This window comes from Rissa tridactyla, chromosome 21 (genome assembly GCF_028500815.1).
Source record: "Rissa tridactyla isolate bRisTri1 chromosome 21, bRisTri1.patW.cur.20221130, whole genome shotgun sequence".
NCBI lineage: Eukaryota > Metazoa > Chordata > Aves > Charadriiformes > Laridae > Rissa > Rissa tridactyla.
Genome location: NC_071486.1, coordinates 1,273,224 through 1,286,863, shown reverse-complemented (window position 1 = coordinate 1,286,863; position 13,640 = coordinate 1,273,224). Strand labels below are relative to the sequence as shown.

Genomic DNA, 13,640 nt, shown 5'->3' with positions numbered 1-13,640 from the left:
GCTTATAACCTCAGGGAAGTCCTGCTGGTGGACTTGGGGATTCTCTCCCAAAGGCAGTGGTCTCTTTTGGGGAACACTGGCCTTCACCCTGCATACAACAGGGGTTACAATCCCTTCCCAGCCCAGAGCATGTGGAAGCTGCTGTGAATGTCTCTGCAACTGCAACAGGCTTGGCAGTGCGAGGGGACAGTGTCTAACCTCTCGGAGATCCCTCTGGTACTTGCTGCTCATCTCCTCCGATTTGATCAGATCCTTCCTGGCGGTGCCCAGATCCTCCTCCAGCTCGGCGACGCTGGCAGCCAACGCAGAGATGCGCTCCTTGGCCTGGACCACTTCGAAATTCTGCTTCTCCAGCAGCTCCTGCAGCTCCACCACCCGCCCTGCCTCATCGTCCGGGTGGACGGAGCCGTTGGAGAGACGCTGCAAGGCAGCAGAGAGGGAGGCGGATGCCAGGCTGCCCCAAAGCACCGGGTGGCATCACCTACAGCTACGCTACGGTGGGGACATGGCCCTGCAGGGACCCAGTGAGGTGGTGGGGAGCGGGGACGTGGGGCTCTGGGATGCCTCATCAACAGTGTCCGCTAGCCAGGGATGAGGCTTCTCACAGGCACGATGGAATAGGGATGGGCGAGGTCTTCCCAGAGCATCTGTGGGAAGCAGAGCCCCTAGGAGCATCCAAACAGGAGCACAAATTCCCCTCCACTCCAAAATGGCCTGTATCCACCGGGAAGGGCATTTTCCAGGGGCTGGACCCAGGGGAGAGGGAAAAAAGGTTTTCAGCACCCTGGAGCCAGTGACAAGGGGGTTGGAGAAACGATAGCCTCGGTGAGCATGGTCAGAGCAGGGCTTTCTGGGGCTCTCACCTTCCAGGGAAGCTTCTGTGCCGGCTCCTTGGGCTCCCTCTCATCCCGCTCACCTGCTGGGGCCTCCCGCGCGGCACCTTGCTGCAGAGCCGCCACCTGCATGACAACGGGGCTTAATTAATGAGGGAAAGCAGATGCGACCAGCTGGTCAGGCCACGGGTGAGGCCAGCCCCGGTGCACCCCGGTCTGCAACCGGCTTCCCACTGGCTTCCTCCACCATCATCTTCAGGCTGTGCCTACGGCTGGGGGGGACAGGAGGGACAGGGTGAAGAAGAGAGGGGAAGGCAGAGGTGCTGGGAAGGCTCAGCACTGATGGAGGATGAAGCCACGTCTTGCATGGCCACAGTGGTGCTTGCTACAGGCACGCAAGCAGCCGGAGCCCCGGCAGTAAGGTGAGCCCTTGGGGAAAAAACACTGACATCGCACCCTGCTCCGCCGGGGGAGGACGGGGAAAGCCCCCTGCGAGGTGAACCGAAGGCCAGGCACCGCCTCCCCGCAGAGCCTGGGGAAGTACCGCGAGATACATCCTGGGAACTGGAAAGAGGAGGAAAATTTGGCCAAGCAGAGGCTATAAGGATGGCTCTTTCCCTTTGGCAGGGGCGGCTGGGCACAAACTTCAGGAAGGAAAGCCTGGTTCCCCATCTCCAAGATGAACAGGGCTAATTGTTGGGGATGGAGAAGTCCCCACGCCAGGGCACGAGCAAGGACAGAAAAGGGGGACGCAAGACGGGGTGCTCGGAGCAGCGAGGTTTGGGTCTCTGCTGAGGCAGGGGAAACGCCAACAAGCAAAGTCACTCTCAGCCCCCTTAAATGATTCAAGTTCAGGTTGTTTTTGTCAATAAAAGCAACACCAAACAGCAAAACAACAGAGGAAACCTCTCCTGTGAGACAAAAGTTTTCAGAACATTTACAAGGTTCAATCACAGAATCATGGAATGGTTTGGGTTAGAACGGAACTTAAAGATCATCCAGTTCCAACCGCCCTGGGCAGGGACACCTCCCACCAGCCCACGTTGCTCCAAGCCCCGTCCAACCTGGCCTTGAACCCCTCCAGGGATGGGGCAGCCACAGCTTCTCTGGGCAACCTGGGCCAGGGGCTCACCGCCCTCACAGCAAAGAATTTCTTCCTCAGATCTCATCTAAATCTCCCCTCTTTCAGTGTAAAACCATTCCCCCTTGTCCCATGGCTCCCCTCCCTGATCTCGAGTCCCTCCCCAGCTTTCCTGGAGTCCCTTGAGGGACTGGAAGGGGCTAGAAGGTCTCCCCGGAGCCTTCTCTTCTCCAGGCTGAACCCCCCCAGCTCTCTCAGCCTGTCCCCACAGCAGAGGGGCTCCATAGGTGTTTCTTCAAATATAGGCAAGCCTTCATGTAAGTAGCGATTTTAGAAAAAAAGCCTTACATTAAAAATGCCCAAATGCCACTTACTTCAGCAAATTCAACAAGAATTCATAAATGTTAACATGGAGCAGTCCCAGCCCAGCGGATGCCCCCACAAGGGCCCGGGAGAGGCCGCCAAACGTCCCCTTACCTGCCGATGGGCATCCACGAGCTGCTCCTCCAAGGTTGCCACTCGCTCCAAAGCTGCTCGCAAGCGTTCCCTGACCTGCAGTCACGTTAAGATAACAGGAAAAGCCATTATTTATCCGTGACGAGGGTGCCCTAAATCTAGGCAAGCTTCCAGACCCTCCTGGCTGGCTGGCAGCCAGGCTCAGCTGGATTCACATCCAGGGCACAGGCTCAGGGATGCTCCAGCACACCCCTGGGAGAGCAAAAGCATGCTGGAGAGGAACAGCCCAGACCAAACTCATTCTTGCAGAAGACCCATGGCTGGGGAAGCATGAAGATGTCTTTTAGCAGAGCAAGGTGCTGCTCGAGGTAAATGAATCAGGAGGAGCAATAGGAGCTGTAATGCAAAGACTGAACCAGGGTGCCAAATACCAGCCCTCGCCACCACCACGTGAGCGACCCGAGGAAGAAAAATCCCCATTCCCGACAGCCTCGAACCCACAGCATCCACTCGGAAGCCCCACTGGCTCCTAAAGTAAGGGAGCTGCAGCTTTTGGATACCCAAGAACTTCCTCCTGAGGGACTCCATGTCACCACCCATCTTAACAATAACAAATGGCATCCAGCGGGAGGGAGGAGGGTTGGGAGAAGGTCAGCTCTGAGCAGGAGATGCTCATGGAGCGAGCCAGGAGAGAGGTCCCAGCAGCCTGTCTCACCTTTTCATCTAGCGCCTTGTGATGCTCAAAGAGTGACTTGAGCGCCTTGAGCACCTCGACCTCACTGGAAACCCCAGACGGTGACTGGGCCTGACGCTTGACCACGGTCATCCTCAGGGACCGCTCATGCCTCGACACTAGGCACTCCAGGTGCTCCAGCAAGAGCTGCAAGAGGGCAAGCATGAGGTTCTCACCACCCCGGGGGCTGGCGATGCCGGTATCGGCCCAGCAGCCTGCGGTGTCCCACATTTCTGGGGACTGAAAGCCAGGCAGCAGGTTTTCTATGCTTACCCGGGTGTTATTGCGCTCGGCTTTCAGCTCCGAGATCTCCTCTTCCCTCTCCAGGAGCTGCTCCCGGCACGCGCTGAGCTCCCGCGTCAGCGTTGCAAACTCCTGCAGAAATCAGGGCATGGTGGTGAGCAGGGAGAGCGGGATGGAGATGGAGCCAGCGTCCCGGCCCCACTGCCGGCACCTCTAGACAGAGGATTTCCCATTCGAACCCCACCAGTGAGAAACGGGGACGCCAAGGGCAACGTTGAGAAATGGGTTGAGAAGCACAGCCAGGCTGGGAGGTGATCTGTTCCTGGATTCCCCAAGTGCTTTGGACAAGGGAGAACACAGCATCCCAATATTTATCCATTTGGTTTGATGTTCGATGACACAAGAAACTGTTCTACAGCTCTAGAGGTGCTCGATGGCATTTAGAGCACCCCAGTCAAGGCCACCAGCATGCTCCCATCCCCACTGTCCCCTTGATGCAACCCAGCAGAGCACCCACCTTGGAGCATCCCATCAGGCTAAAACTCACGGCAAAGCCACAGCCGGCCAGGATGGGTCCCCTGGCCCCAAGCCAGCCTCTGCCATGGCCTCAGGACCTGGCATCATCCAAAATCTCCTTCCAAAGGGAAGAGCAAGATCTGCCCCGGTCCAGCATGTGGGGCCCCATCGAGCTTCTTATGGGGCAGCCCCAATCCCCGAATCCCAGCTGAGAGCGATGGGGCACAGCAGCAGATGCGGCAGGTGCCGCCAGTCCTTGCTCCAGTCACCAGTCCCTGCAGGGAGGCGACGGCCAGCAAGGCAGAGCCGTGCACGCAGCGATGCCAACGCAGAGCTGCAACGCCAGCACGTCCTTGGGGATATCGTGGGCCCCTCAGAAACCGAGCAATCACAGCCGTGACTGTGTTGAAGGGGAAAGGAAATCTGCTGTGAGGTTCCCAGGATGCAGGAGAGTTCATTTTCCCTCAAAAAATGAAAACCCAGCACCTGGATTAGCCCAGGAACACCCTCCTGTTGCTCCCAGTTGCTCTTCCCGTCGCCAAGCGGTGCCAGGACTAAGTGACATTTTGCAGCTGGGATTTTGGGGGGTGAAAAATGCAAATGCGGAAACGCTTCATGAATTTACACCAGTTTCACAGTGTTGTTAAGAAGAACTGAAAAAAGGAAAAGGGTTTCAGAAGAAGCTGAGAAGGATTTGAATGAGCATTAACAAACCCAATTTCGACTGGGGGCTGAAAGCGGTTTTACAGCTTGAAATTCTCTTTCACTTTAATTTTCAAGTTAGATAAATAAAAACCCTCCAAACTGAAGCAAAACGTTGACACTTAGGTTGAATCAAATGCTCTGCTCAGCTCAAACGAAACCTCTCGCAACAGCTTCTCCAAGAAATCGAGAGCCTTTTAATCTCCGTTTGTCCCAACTAGATCTTCCCTCTCCCCTCCCACCCCAAACTGCTCACGCTGGTGTGGTTTTTAGCCTGGGGTTGGTGGGGGCTGTGGTGACGCTGGTGGTGTTGAGACCCCCCGGCAGGACAGGACCTGCGTGTGCTGCAATGTGGAAGAAGAGAAAGAGCCACCGCAGCAATTAAAGTCAGTCATCGTCCCTGTAAAGAGCTGCTTTTCTGCCCATCGCCGTGCCTCAGGCCTGCTGCCGCCCGACATCCTCGCCCCAGGGCCTGAGTCCCCGGACTCCTTTCCAGCCCCATTCCTGCCCCATCACTTCCCCGGGGACTGCTCCAGCCCTGGGATCATCCCTGTCCCCATCACTTCCCCGGGGACCGCTCCAGCCCCGGGATCATCCCTGTCCCCATCACTTCCCCGGGGACCGCTCCAGCCCCGGGATCATCCCTGTCCCCATCACTTCCCCGGGGACCGCTCCAGCCCCGGGATCATCCCTGTCCCCATCACTTCCCCGGGGACCGCTCCAGCCCCGGGGTCATCCCTGTCCCCACCACTTCCCCGGGGACCGCTCCAGCCCCGGGGTCACCCCTGTCCCCATCACTTCCCCGGGGACCGCTCCAGCCCCGGGGTCATCCCTGTCCCCACCACTTCCCCGGGGACCGCTCCAGCCCTGGGGTCACCCCTGTCCCCATCACTTCCCCGGGGACCGCTCCAGCCCCGGGGTCACCCCTGTCCCCATCAGTTGTCCCCCAAATCAGTCACAGCCCCCCACACCTCCATCACCAGCCCCTGCCATGCCCAGGCATCATCCCACGCTTGCTCTCGGCCCATCCCACAGCCCCCTGGAGCGCGGTGAACCCCACCGCCGAGCGGCTTCCCTGGGAGATGGCTGCGCCGGCCAAGCCTTTCCCGGAGCTGTGCTCTCCCGGCTGTGGGGATTACGGCTCGGCACAGCCCAGCAGCGCACACACGTGCGTGTGCACCGCTGGGTTATGCAAGCGCTGCGCGCAGGAGCGAGCAGCTCATGAGCATCCCCACGGATTATACCAGGGCTGGGAATGCCAGTGAGCGGAAAAAGCATGCGAGAGCGGCAGCGAGAGGTGCCAGATTAGGGGCCCGTGCACCGCTGGCTGCTTCAGATTTAGGGATATGTCACTCCTCTAGCCCCTCAATATGCCAGGAGACAGGCAGCAAGGCACAAGGAGCTCAGTAAAAGCATTCTCACAGCCGTGATGGCCCCAGGAACATCTTTCCAAGCCCAAGCTATGACGGTGTGTGACACTGGCTGTGGACTCTCCCAGCACCCAGGCAGGGACCCAGTGGATCCAAAGTCCTGAGATCTCCAAAGGGTGAAAACCTCTTGCTCTGCCCCATGGCCGGCAGGGGAAGCTGGGGCTGCGGGCGCGGATGCTCTCCCTGCTGGGGTGAACAGGGCTATGGGTGGCGTGGGACGGATGGGACAAGGCGTCGGAGGCAGGAAGGGAAGAGGGATGCCAGGGCTCAGCCCTCCTCACCCCGCGTTGCCTGCGCGGCCCGCCCCGGCTGGCCAAGCTGTACAGATTGCGGCCGCAATCAGGCTTTCATCCCGCAAGGCAAGGAGATTAATAGAGAGAGAAAATCCGCTGCAGGGAGACAGGCAGCCCCCCCACCCCGACGCAATCCGCCGGTCAGCGGGTCAAAGCGTGGCGGCGGTGGCTCCGCTCCCGGGCACACCACAAAGCTCCAGCCAGACCCCATCCCATCGGGGTGCTCCTCTCCGAGCCCTCCATCCCGCCAGGAATGGCTGGCGGGATCCTGTGCTGTGCACCCCAGCGAGGCTGCCAGGCCTGGAGCATTCCACGGCAAACAGAAGAGACCACGACAACTGTCCTTCCTTAGGAAAAGGCTGCAAAAAAGAGCATTTACCACCAAAAATAGCAACACCCCTGCAGCAAGACGGGACAGCAGCAGGGGTTAGCTGAGTACACAAGGCTGGGGGCACTTGCAAGCCTGATTTTGATGCTTTGGGAATAAAAATATAGGAATAAATCAATCCAACACCCGCCTGTAGCTACTTCCATCAGCCCCAGCTGTGCCAGACGTCTGCCCGAGCACTGCCACCTTGCTTCAGGCCACTGGCGGGCACCAGGGGAGTTTGGGGACCGTGAGGACAAGCTGTCCCCAGCTCCCGGCTGCAGTGTCACACCGTGGAGCACAGCTTTCACCCCCATCCACAGGTACGCCATTGCCCTAAGTGCCAACGAAGTGACGATAAAGAGGATCTGGGTGATTTTCCTCTGCCCTGCCCACGGCCAGGAGTCTTCCAGGAGACGCAGAGCGTTTGCCCCCGGCTCCGATAAGCTCTCAAACTAAGCAGGGACACCTATAAACGGATTAGAAAGTGAAGGAGAGGTGCCTGATCTTCAATCAAAGGGCGGATGACGAGGCGCGGCCCTGGGAAGCCCTGCGGGAAGCCCAGCAGCCTGGGAAGTGGCTCATTTGGATTAAAACCAAACCACCCAACGCGCGACCGGCTGGGCTCAGCCCCAAACCCCGGGGCAGGAGGGAACAGGGTGAGTGGATGGATTCTATTTTCACCATCAGAGCATGGAGGGAGACCCGAAGCACCACACCTTGTGGCCCAGGGCTCGAGTCTTCTGTCAGTGCCAGGCATGTCTGGGGTTCGGGGTCTTCCCCCTTGGCTGCATCAACGGGGAAGGCACAGGGAAGCGCTGGAGGGAGGCCAGAAACCAGCTACATGGAAACGGCTGGGAAAAGCAAGGAGAGGTTTAGGAAGCTCAAGGGGGGGAAGGCTCGTAGCATGAAAAAGCTGAAATGCAAAAGTCCTCAGCCCAAAGCCATCTTCTGCCTTTGCCCGTGCCGTCCGCAGCACAGACAGGGACGCAACGAGACCGCACCAAAGTGAGCAAAATTCCCCCATTTGCGGCAGGAGCACAGATACTGCTCCAAGCCTCGGGAACAAACTGGCTCCAGCTGTGGGATTAATGGCATTTTAAAGCCCCTAATTGGAGTGATTGCTCCTGACGGGCCAGGCGTGCGAGAGAGGGGGATGTGGGAAGGATGCCCACGCTGGGAAATCAGCGCTGCCAACTCGGTACGCGAGGGATGGAGCCCCTTCCCTCTGTCCGTCCGTGCCGGGAGTTGGCAGACCCATCACCTCAGTTTCTCCTTGCTGCCCCCAGAGCAGAATTACGAGAAAGCCCTAAGTCAGAGCCCAGGGGATAAACACAACCCCAGCAGTGCGTAGCATGGGATTACGAAGATTAAATCCGGGCAGGTTCGACTATCACCCACCCTCAGCACTGAGCACTGCGGTGGCATGTCCTGCACCTCTCGGCCACAGCACCGTGACTCTGCGGGGACCATCCATGGGGAACTGGTGTCCAACTGGTGTCCTCCCCTCTCAAAACACGGTCACGACATGTATTTCCACCCAGGATTGCTCAGAGAGGAGCATCATGCAGCTGAGCAAGCAGGAATCCAACACCTCAGCACCCTGGTCTTGCGGGAGGGTGGCCAGTTCCAAGGATTCAATGCTGAGCCACCAGGTCCTTCCATCCCTCCCCAAAACCTTGAGACATTTTAAAGGTCTCATCCAGTGGGTGTTTTCTGCCAGCTTGGAGCGGCTGGGCCCCCTATTTTCATCCACGCTTTAGATATATTTTTAAGTTAAATGGGAGGAATTTGGGTGATCGTTTGATGTCAGGACCCTCTCCAGCTCCTGGGGGACCTCCAGGGAGCTCGAGGAGTCTTAGGGGTCTGCCCACCCCAAAAAGGCCAGCTCTCAGCTGCCCAGGTAGCCCCAAGCAGCCCAAAGAGGCAGCGAAGGTGCAGCAGAGCCGGGGCTGGAAGGAAGAACTGCGGGAGGTTTCCATGGCCATCCGTAGCCCTCAACACAGCAGCCCCTGAGAAATTTGGGAGCCTGTTCTCCCCCTGACACAGCTGGGGACACGGACACCTGCCAAACCCTGGCTGGGCGGGGAGAAGTGCCATCCCACGCAGGACCCCGCTCTGGGAACACATCTGGATACAGCTGGAGCCCTGCATGTTGCACCCCCGGGTGGCACCTACACCCAGGAGAGCAGGGGGGAGCCCGGCTGAGTGGCCAGGCAGGAGGGAGCTGGACCCCGTGCCAGGGCCCCGGGGGTGTGCCGGGAGCACCCGGACCCCGGTCAGGGCTTGGTCCTCGGCCACATGCCCCCTGCACAGGCAGGGAGGGCAGAGGGATTGGAGCCGAGAGCTTTCAGTCCGATTAAGTTGCGTTCAGGGCTCCCACATGAATAAATAAATCATGTAAGAAGTATTAAGGCAGCTTAGTCTCCCCGGGAAATCGCCCTAGAGTTCTGCCTTTTGGGGGCTGAGGGATGCCCCATGGATTAGGGGGAGGGATGGCTTGGCCACGTGGCAACCAAGCCCCGCACGGGCAAGGAGGAATGGGGGTTACAGGCAGGAGTATCCCCGGACCATCTCCGCCTGCCCTATTCGGGGGTTTCCCCGGGACAAGCACATCTCCTGCCTGCCCCATTGATGGCTCTGCCAGCACTCTGGATCCCGCGCTGACACAGCAGCATCCAGCTGCCACTGTGCCCTGGAAGTGCCACATCCCCCAGCCGCCATCCACCCAATCCTCCCAGGCAGCACCTCCTCCGCACAGCCAGGGCTTGGCTCTTCGGTGGCACTGGAGACAGGCTGTCAGCCTCGTGGGTGCCCAAGCCTGCCCCAAAAAAAGGGTTTCTTCGAGCAATCCAGCTTGAATCCCGTCCCAATGGGGTCCGACACATTGCAATAAGCTCCTGGCCAAAAGGGCTCAGAGAGGAGGAGGAAGAGGATGGGACAGGCCCACGGAAAGTCCCCACGCAGCACCCCGGGGAAGAGACCCGCCGCGTCCCGCTTACCTGGTACATGCACATGCTGGGATTAATCCCATTGGGCAGGTGAGCGCCTTTGGGTTTGCTCCCCCCGTTCATGCTGAGCCCTCATCTCCCACGAGGGCGGCCGGTGCAGCCCCGAGGGCGAGGGGCAGAGCGGGCACCGGGGGCCGCCGTGCCCGGGCACAGAGTCCCCCTGCCCGCACAGGGACAGGCAGGGCAGCGGGAGGCGGCGGGAGCTGAGGGAAATTCCCCATCTGCTGCCCACCCTAATCACATCCCTCGCCGCGGTGCAGGGAGCCGGAGGCAGCCCTGGCTGGAGCGGGGCACCCGAGCGGGCTCGTGGGTGCAGGCGCTGCCACCGCGTCCCTTCGCGCTGACCCAGTTTGCTGCGTCCGCACGCCGCCCGTGCCCAGGCACTGAAGACCCTTTATTGGAGCAGGAGCGGAGACTAAATCCGCGCGGTCCCTTAATCCGAGGCGGCTGTAGCAGGGCGGGCAGCGCGCGCTCAGGGTGACCTGGCTTGCTCTCTCCGGCGCACGCCGGCTGGGGCACGGGGAGCAGAGGGGACACGAGCCCCCGGCACACGGGATGTGGTGGTGGCCCTGTCTGCACCCAACACTTGGGCACATCTCAGCGCCTCTCGAGGGGCAGAGAGCAGCTCATCCACGGGGACCCCAGGCGCTCCTTGGGAAGCACTGTTGGGTGCTCAGCGCCGTGGGTGGGGACGTGGGCTGCTGCCTTCCCCCTGCGCGGCTTTCCCCTACTCGAAGCGGAGAAGGGATGCCAAAAGCCGGCCAGCCACCAGCCCAAGCTCCGTCCTGGCTTGTGCCACCACTTTTGCTCCATTGCTTATTTCCCATCTCCCTGGGGGGCTCCGAACCCCGTCACCCAGGTAAGGCAGGAGGATCTAAGGCACTGTCAACACAGACACAAGCGTTCGAAGCCTCCTGCTTCCCTGGCTGCTGGGCTCCTCGCTGGCTCTTCCCACACCGCGGCCACAAAGGAGTGGTGCAAAAGCCCCCCCATATCCTGCTTCCCCCAAGTCTGGGCCCTGGGACACTGTGTGCTGCCCCACAAGACCCCACAGGGAAGGTGGGCAGCTCATTTCCCCCCTGCGCAGCCCTGCAACGCTGATCCACCCCATCCTCTTCTGACCTGAGCACCTTTGTTTGCAGAGGCCGAGCTCAAGTCCAGGTCACTGGAGGACCTGGAGCGGGTCCTGCGGGTGGAGGAGCCGGGAGCAGAGCAACACCAGGCTCTCAGCGGAGCCAGAAACCCCAGCGGAGCCATGGCAAGCGCCGGTTTCCCCGTGTCCTGAGCTGCTTGCTCAGCACAGACCCCTGGCAGCCCCCCGCCCGCTGTCTGGCTGCTCTGCCTCAGGGAACAAATGGCCCCATTGCGACATCCCGATCCCCGCTCTGTGCCCAGCTCTGCCTCCAGCCTCCCCTCTCAGGAAGAAGCTCGAGACAAAGAAAATCCCATCACCCACCACTGCCCCACCGGGTGATGAGGCTGATGGAAAGGATCCCTCCCAGCAAGGGAAGGGGCAGGGAGCAGGGGCTTCCCTCCAGCACTGGGGAAGGAACATGGTTAATGTCCCCCTTCAGGGATAGTACCGGTGGGGACTCATGAAACCAAGGACTGCCTGTCGTCCCAAGGAGCACGCTGGAGGCAGCAAGTCAGACCTGCTACCCAAAATGTGTTGTCTGCTCCCTAGGCACCCTTCGGTGTGAACAGGCGAGCACAGACCCTGCGTCTGCCTCCCCATCGCCCTGGGGTGTCCTCAGGAAGGTTTTGCCCCTTCTTCACACCCATTCGCCTGTGCAAGTGGGGCGATTACAATCCCACACCTCCCCACTCACAGACCACCTCTGAACATCCCGATGGCTCGTTGATGCTCCAGCCCCTCGCAGACCAACGAGGGGTAGAGAGGAGAAGGGGAGATGTTCCAGCTGTTTGTGGCTTGGCCTCAGAGAACCTACAGGTTCTACCACGAGTATGAGGTGCAGCACACCCCGCAGCATCACCGCTATCACACCAAGCCGGTCGTCCTAAAGGCATGAGCTAAAAATCACATCCGAGTGGCTGATCACCCTTGTATGTCTCGACGAAGGCTCCTGCTGATCCCAGGGCCAGATCCTTACCTGTGGGAGGGCCGAGTTGAGCTGCCTCTGGAGCTGGTCACGCTCCCGGAGGGTCTCTTGCAAGCGGCTCTGGGTGACGGAGAGCGTCTCGCGGGTCTCCCGCAGGGTGTCCAGCAGCTTGTCCCTCTCATCCAGCATGTTCACCATCAGCTGCTCGAAGTCGGCATCCGCCTCGGAGCCCTGCGGGGGACCCAGAGGGTCCCCCTCGCTAATGGTGGGCATCACCTCGCACATCATGGCGGGGTGCGACAGGCAGGCAAGGGTCCTGGAGGCGCCCGGTGGGTGGGGTGGTAGGTGCTGTCGAGCTGCAGGACCCCGATCACATTGCTACGGGCTCCTGCAGGTCAGGGGAGCCAGCGCTGGAAGGGGCGATTGCGTGGTGAAGGTGGAGGGATCCCCATCTCTTCTTCTTGGGTGCTAAACAGAAGCTGGCATCGCTTCGGTGGGGATGGAGGGATGTCTTAGCATTAACAAGGCCCTTGCAGTCTTAACCCCCCCCAGTCGGCTGCTTGTCACTGCCAGGGTCCCTTGTGTCACCTCTCTGATGCCTTTCAGAGAGGCTGGAGCATCAACGAGCCATGGGGATGTTCAGAGGGGGACAAAGTGACCCTTGAGGACTTGTCCTGACAGGGAGCCCAAGCTGGCAGCAGTAGAGGGAGGATCCAGGGGATATTTGGGCTGCCCGGGCATGCTGAGAAGGAGTCTGGTGGCGGTGGGCTGTCGTCTCCAAGGCTGGATGAGATGGTCACCGCTGCTCCGGGAACGTGTCTCCGTTTGGCATCACAGTGGTGACCTACAGGAGAGGGGAGAGAGATCAGATCCCTCCTGCTGCGTCCAAACTGCCCAGGGCACCTGCCCAGCACCCTTTGCCCCCCATCAAAACCCTGGAAGGCTGCAACAGGCTCAGCACCCACAGGAACGGGCTGTGTCAAGTCGTACCACCCTGCACCCACGCGGTCACTACACTGCACCCAGTACGGCACCAAGCTGCAGCGAACAGCATCCCGGGACCAAAATCCCTGCAATAGTTTTTGGCAGTCACACATCCCAGGTCAGGATCCTGTCCCCTCCGTGGAGCGCCTTGGCTGCCGAGGGACCCCATGGCTCAAGCGTCCTCCAGCTGCAGAAACTCTCTGTTTGCAGAAAATCAGGCTCAAAGCAAAGTTTGGCCCAAACCTGGCCCAAAGTCACAGCAACAAATGAGTTGAACGATGAGATTAACGGTCACCCCCCCCCTCCCTGTGGTGTCAACAGGGACAGTCGCAGTGGGACTGGCCGTTCAGTGTTAACCGAACGCATCCTCCATCGGTGAAACCTCTACCCAGGGGATGGAGGCAGCAGCATTCCTGAATTATTCCCTGAGCACAAGAACTGTTGTCTGCTGGTGCCAGGGATGAGCGGCAGGAGAGCAGAGGCAGAGCTGCCAATGTGGGCAGCAGCCTGGATTTAGGCTGGATTAAAGCATGGGTGGACCCAGGGACTTGACCCCAGGGGTGATGCCGGTACCTCCAGCCCCACCTCCATTTCCACAGCCCAAAACCACCAGGACGAGAGGCTGGGATGTCTCCCCTCCTGGCCGCAAGCAAGGTGCCAAAGGAGGATTTCTCCTGACACAGCCCTTTGGGTGAGCTTCAGCCCGCTACAGCTGGACGAGGGTCCCCAGCAGCCAGGGTTGGTGTGCTGCTGTCACCCCAGCCACCCTGGGGACTTGCCCACCCCTTATCACCACCTTTACCAGGCTTTGTCTGCAAGGGGATAAACCGGGGGCAATTCTCGAGCCAAGCAGCAAAACACGACGCGGCAAACCTGGGACAAGGGCTGCTGGTCTAACACCGGTGATGGGGCAGTCCCCCGTAAGTTTTGA

The 13,640-nt window shown here is 59.9% G+C and overlaps 1 protein-coding gene across 2 annotated transcripts in view; it reads right to left on the bottom strand.

The window, feature by feature from the left end:
- Positions 1-13,640, bottom strand: part of PPFIA4 (PTPRF interacting protein alpha 4) — a 63,792-nt gene that overhangs the window by 22,821 nt on the left and 27,331 nt on the right. For both annotated transcript variants that reach the window (XM_054181435.1, XM_054181436.1), the window contains 6 exons: positions 11,777-12,569; positions 3,377-3,478; positions 3,086-3,250; positions 2,392-2,466; positions 864-959; positions 199-420 (listed from right to left, as the gene is read on the bottom strand). In XM_054181435.1, the coding sequence (XP_054037410.1) occupies positions 199-420; positions 864-959; positions 2,392-2,466; positions 3,086-3,250; positions 3,377-3,478; positions 11,777-12,013 (897 nt within the window). In that variant the 5' untranslated portion in view covers positions 12,014-12,569. The remainder of the gene's footprint in view (positions 1-198; positions 421-863; positions 960-2,391; positions 2,467-3,085; positions 3,251-3,376; positions 3,479-11,776; positions 12,570-13,640) is intronic.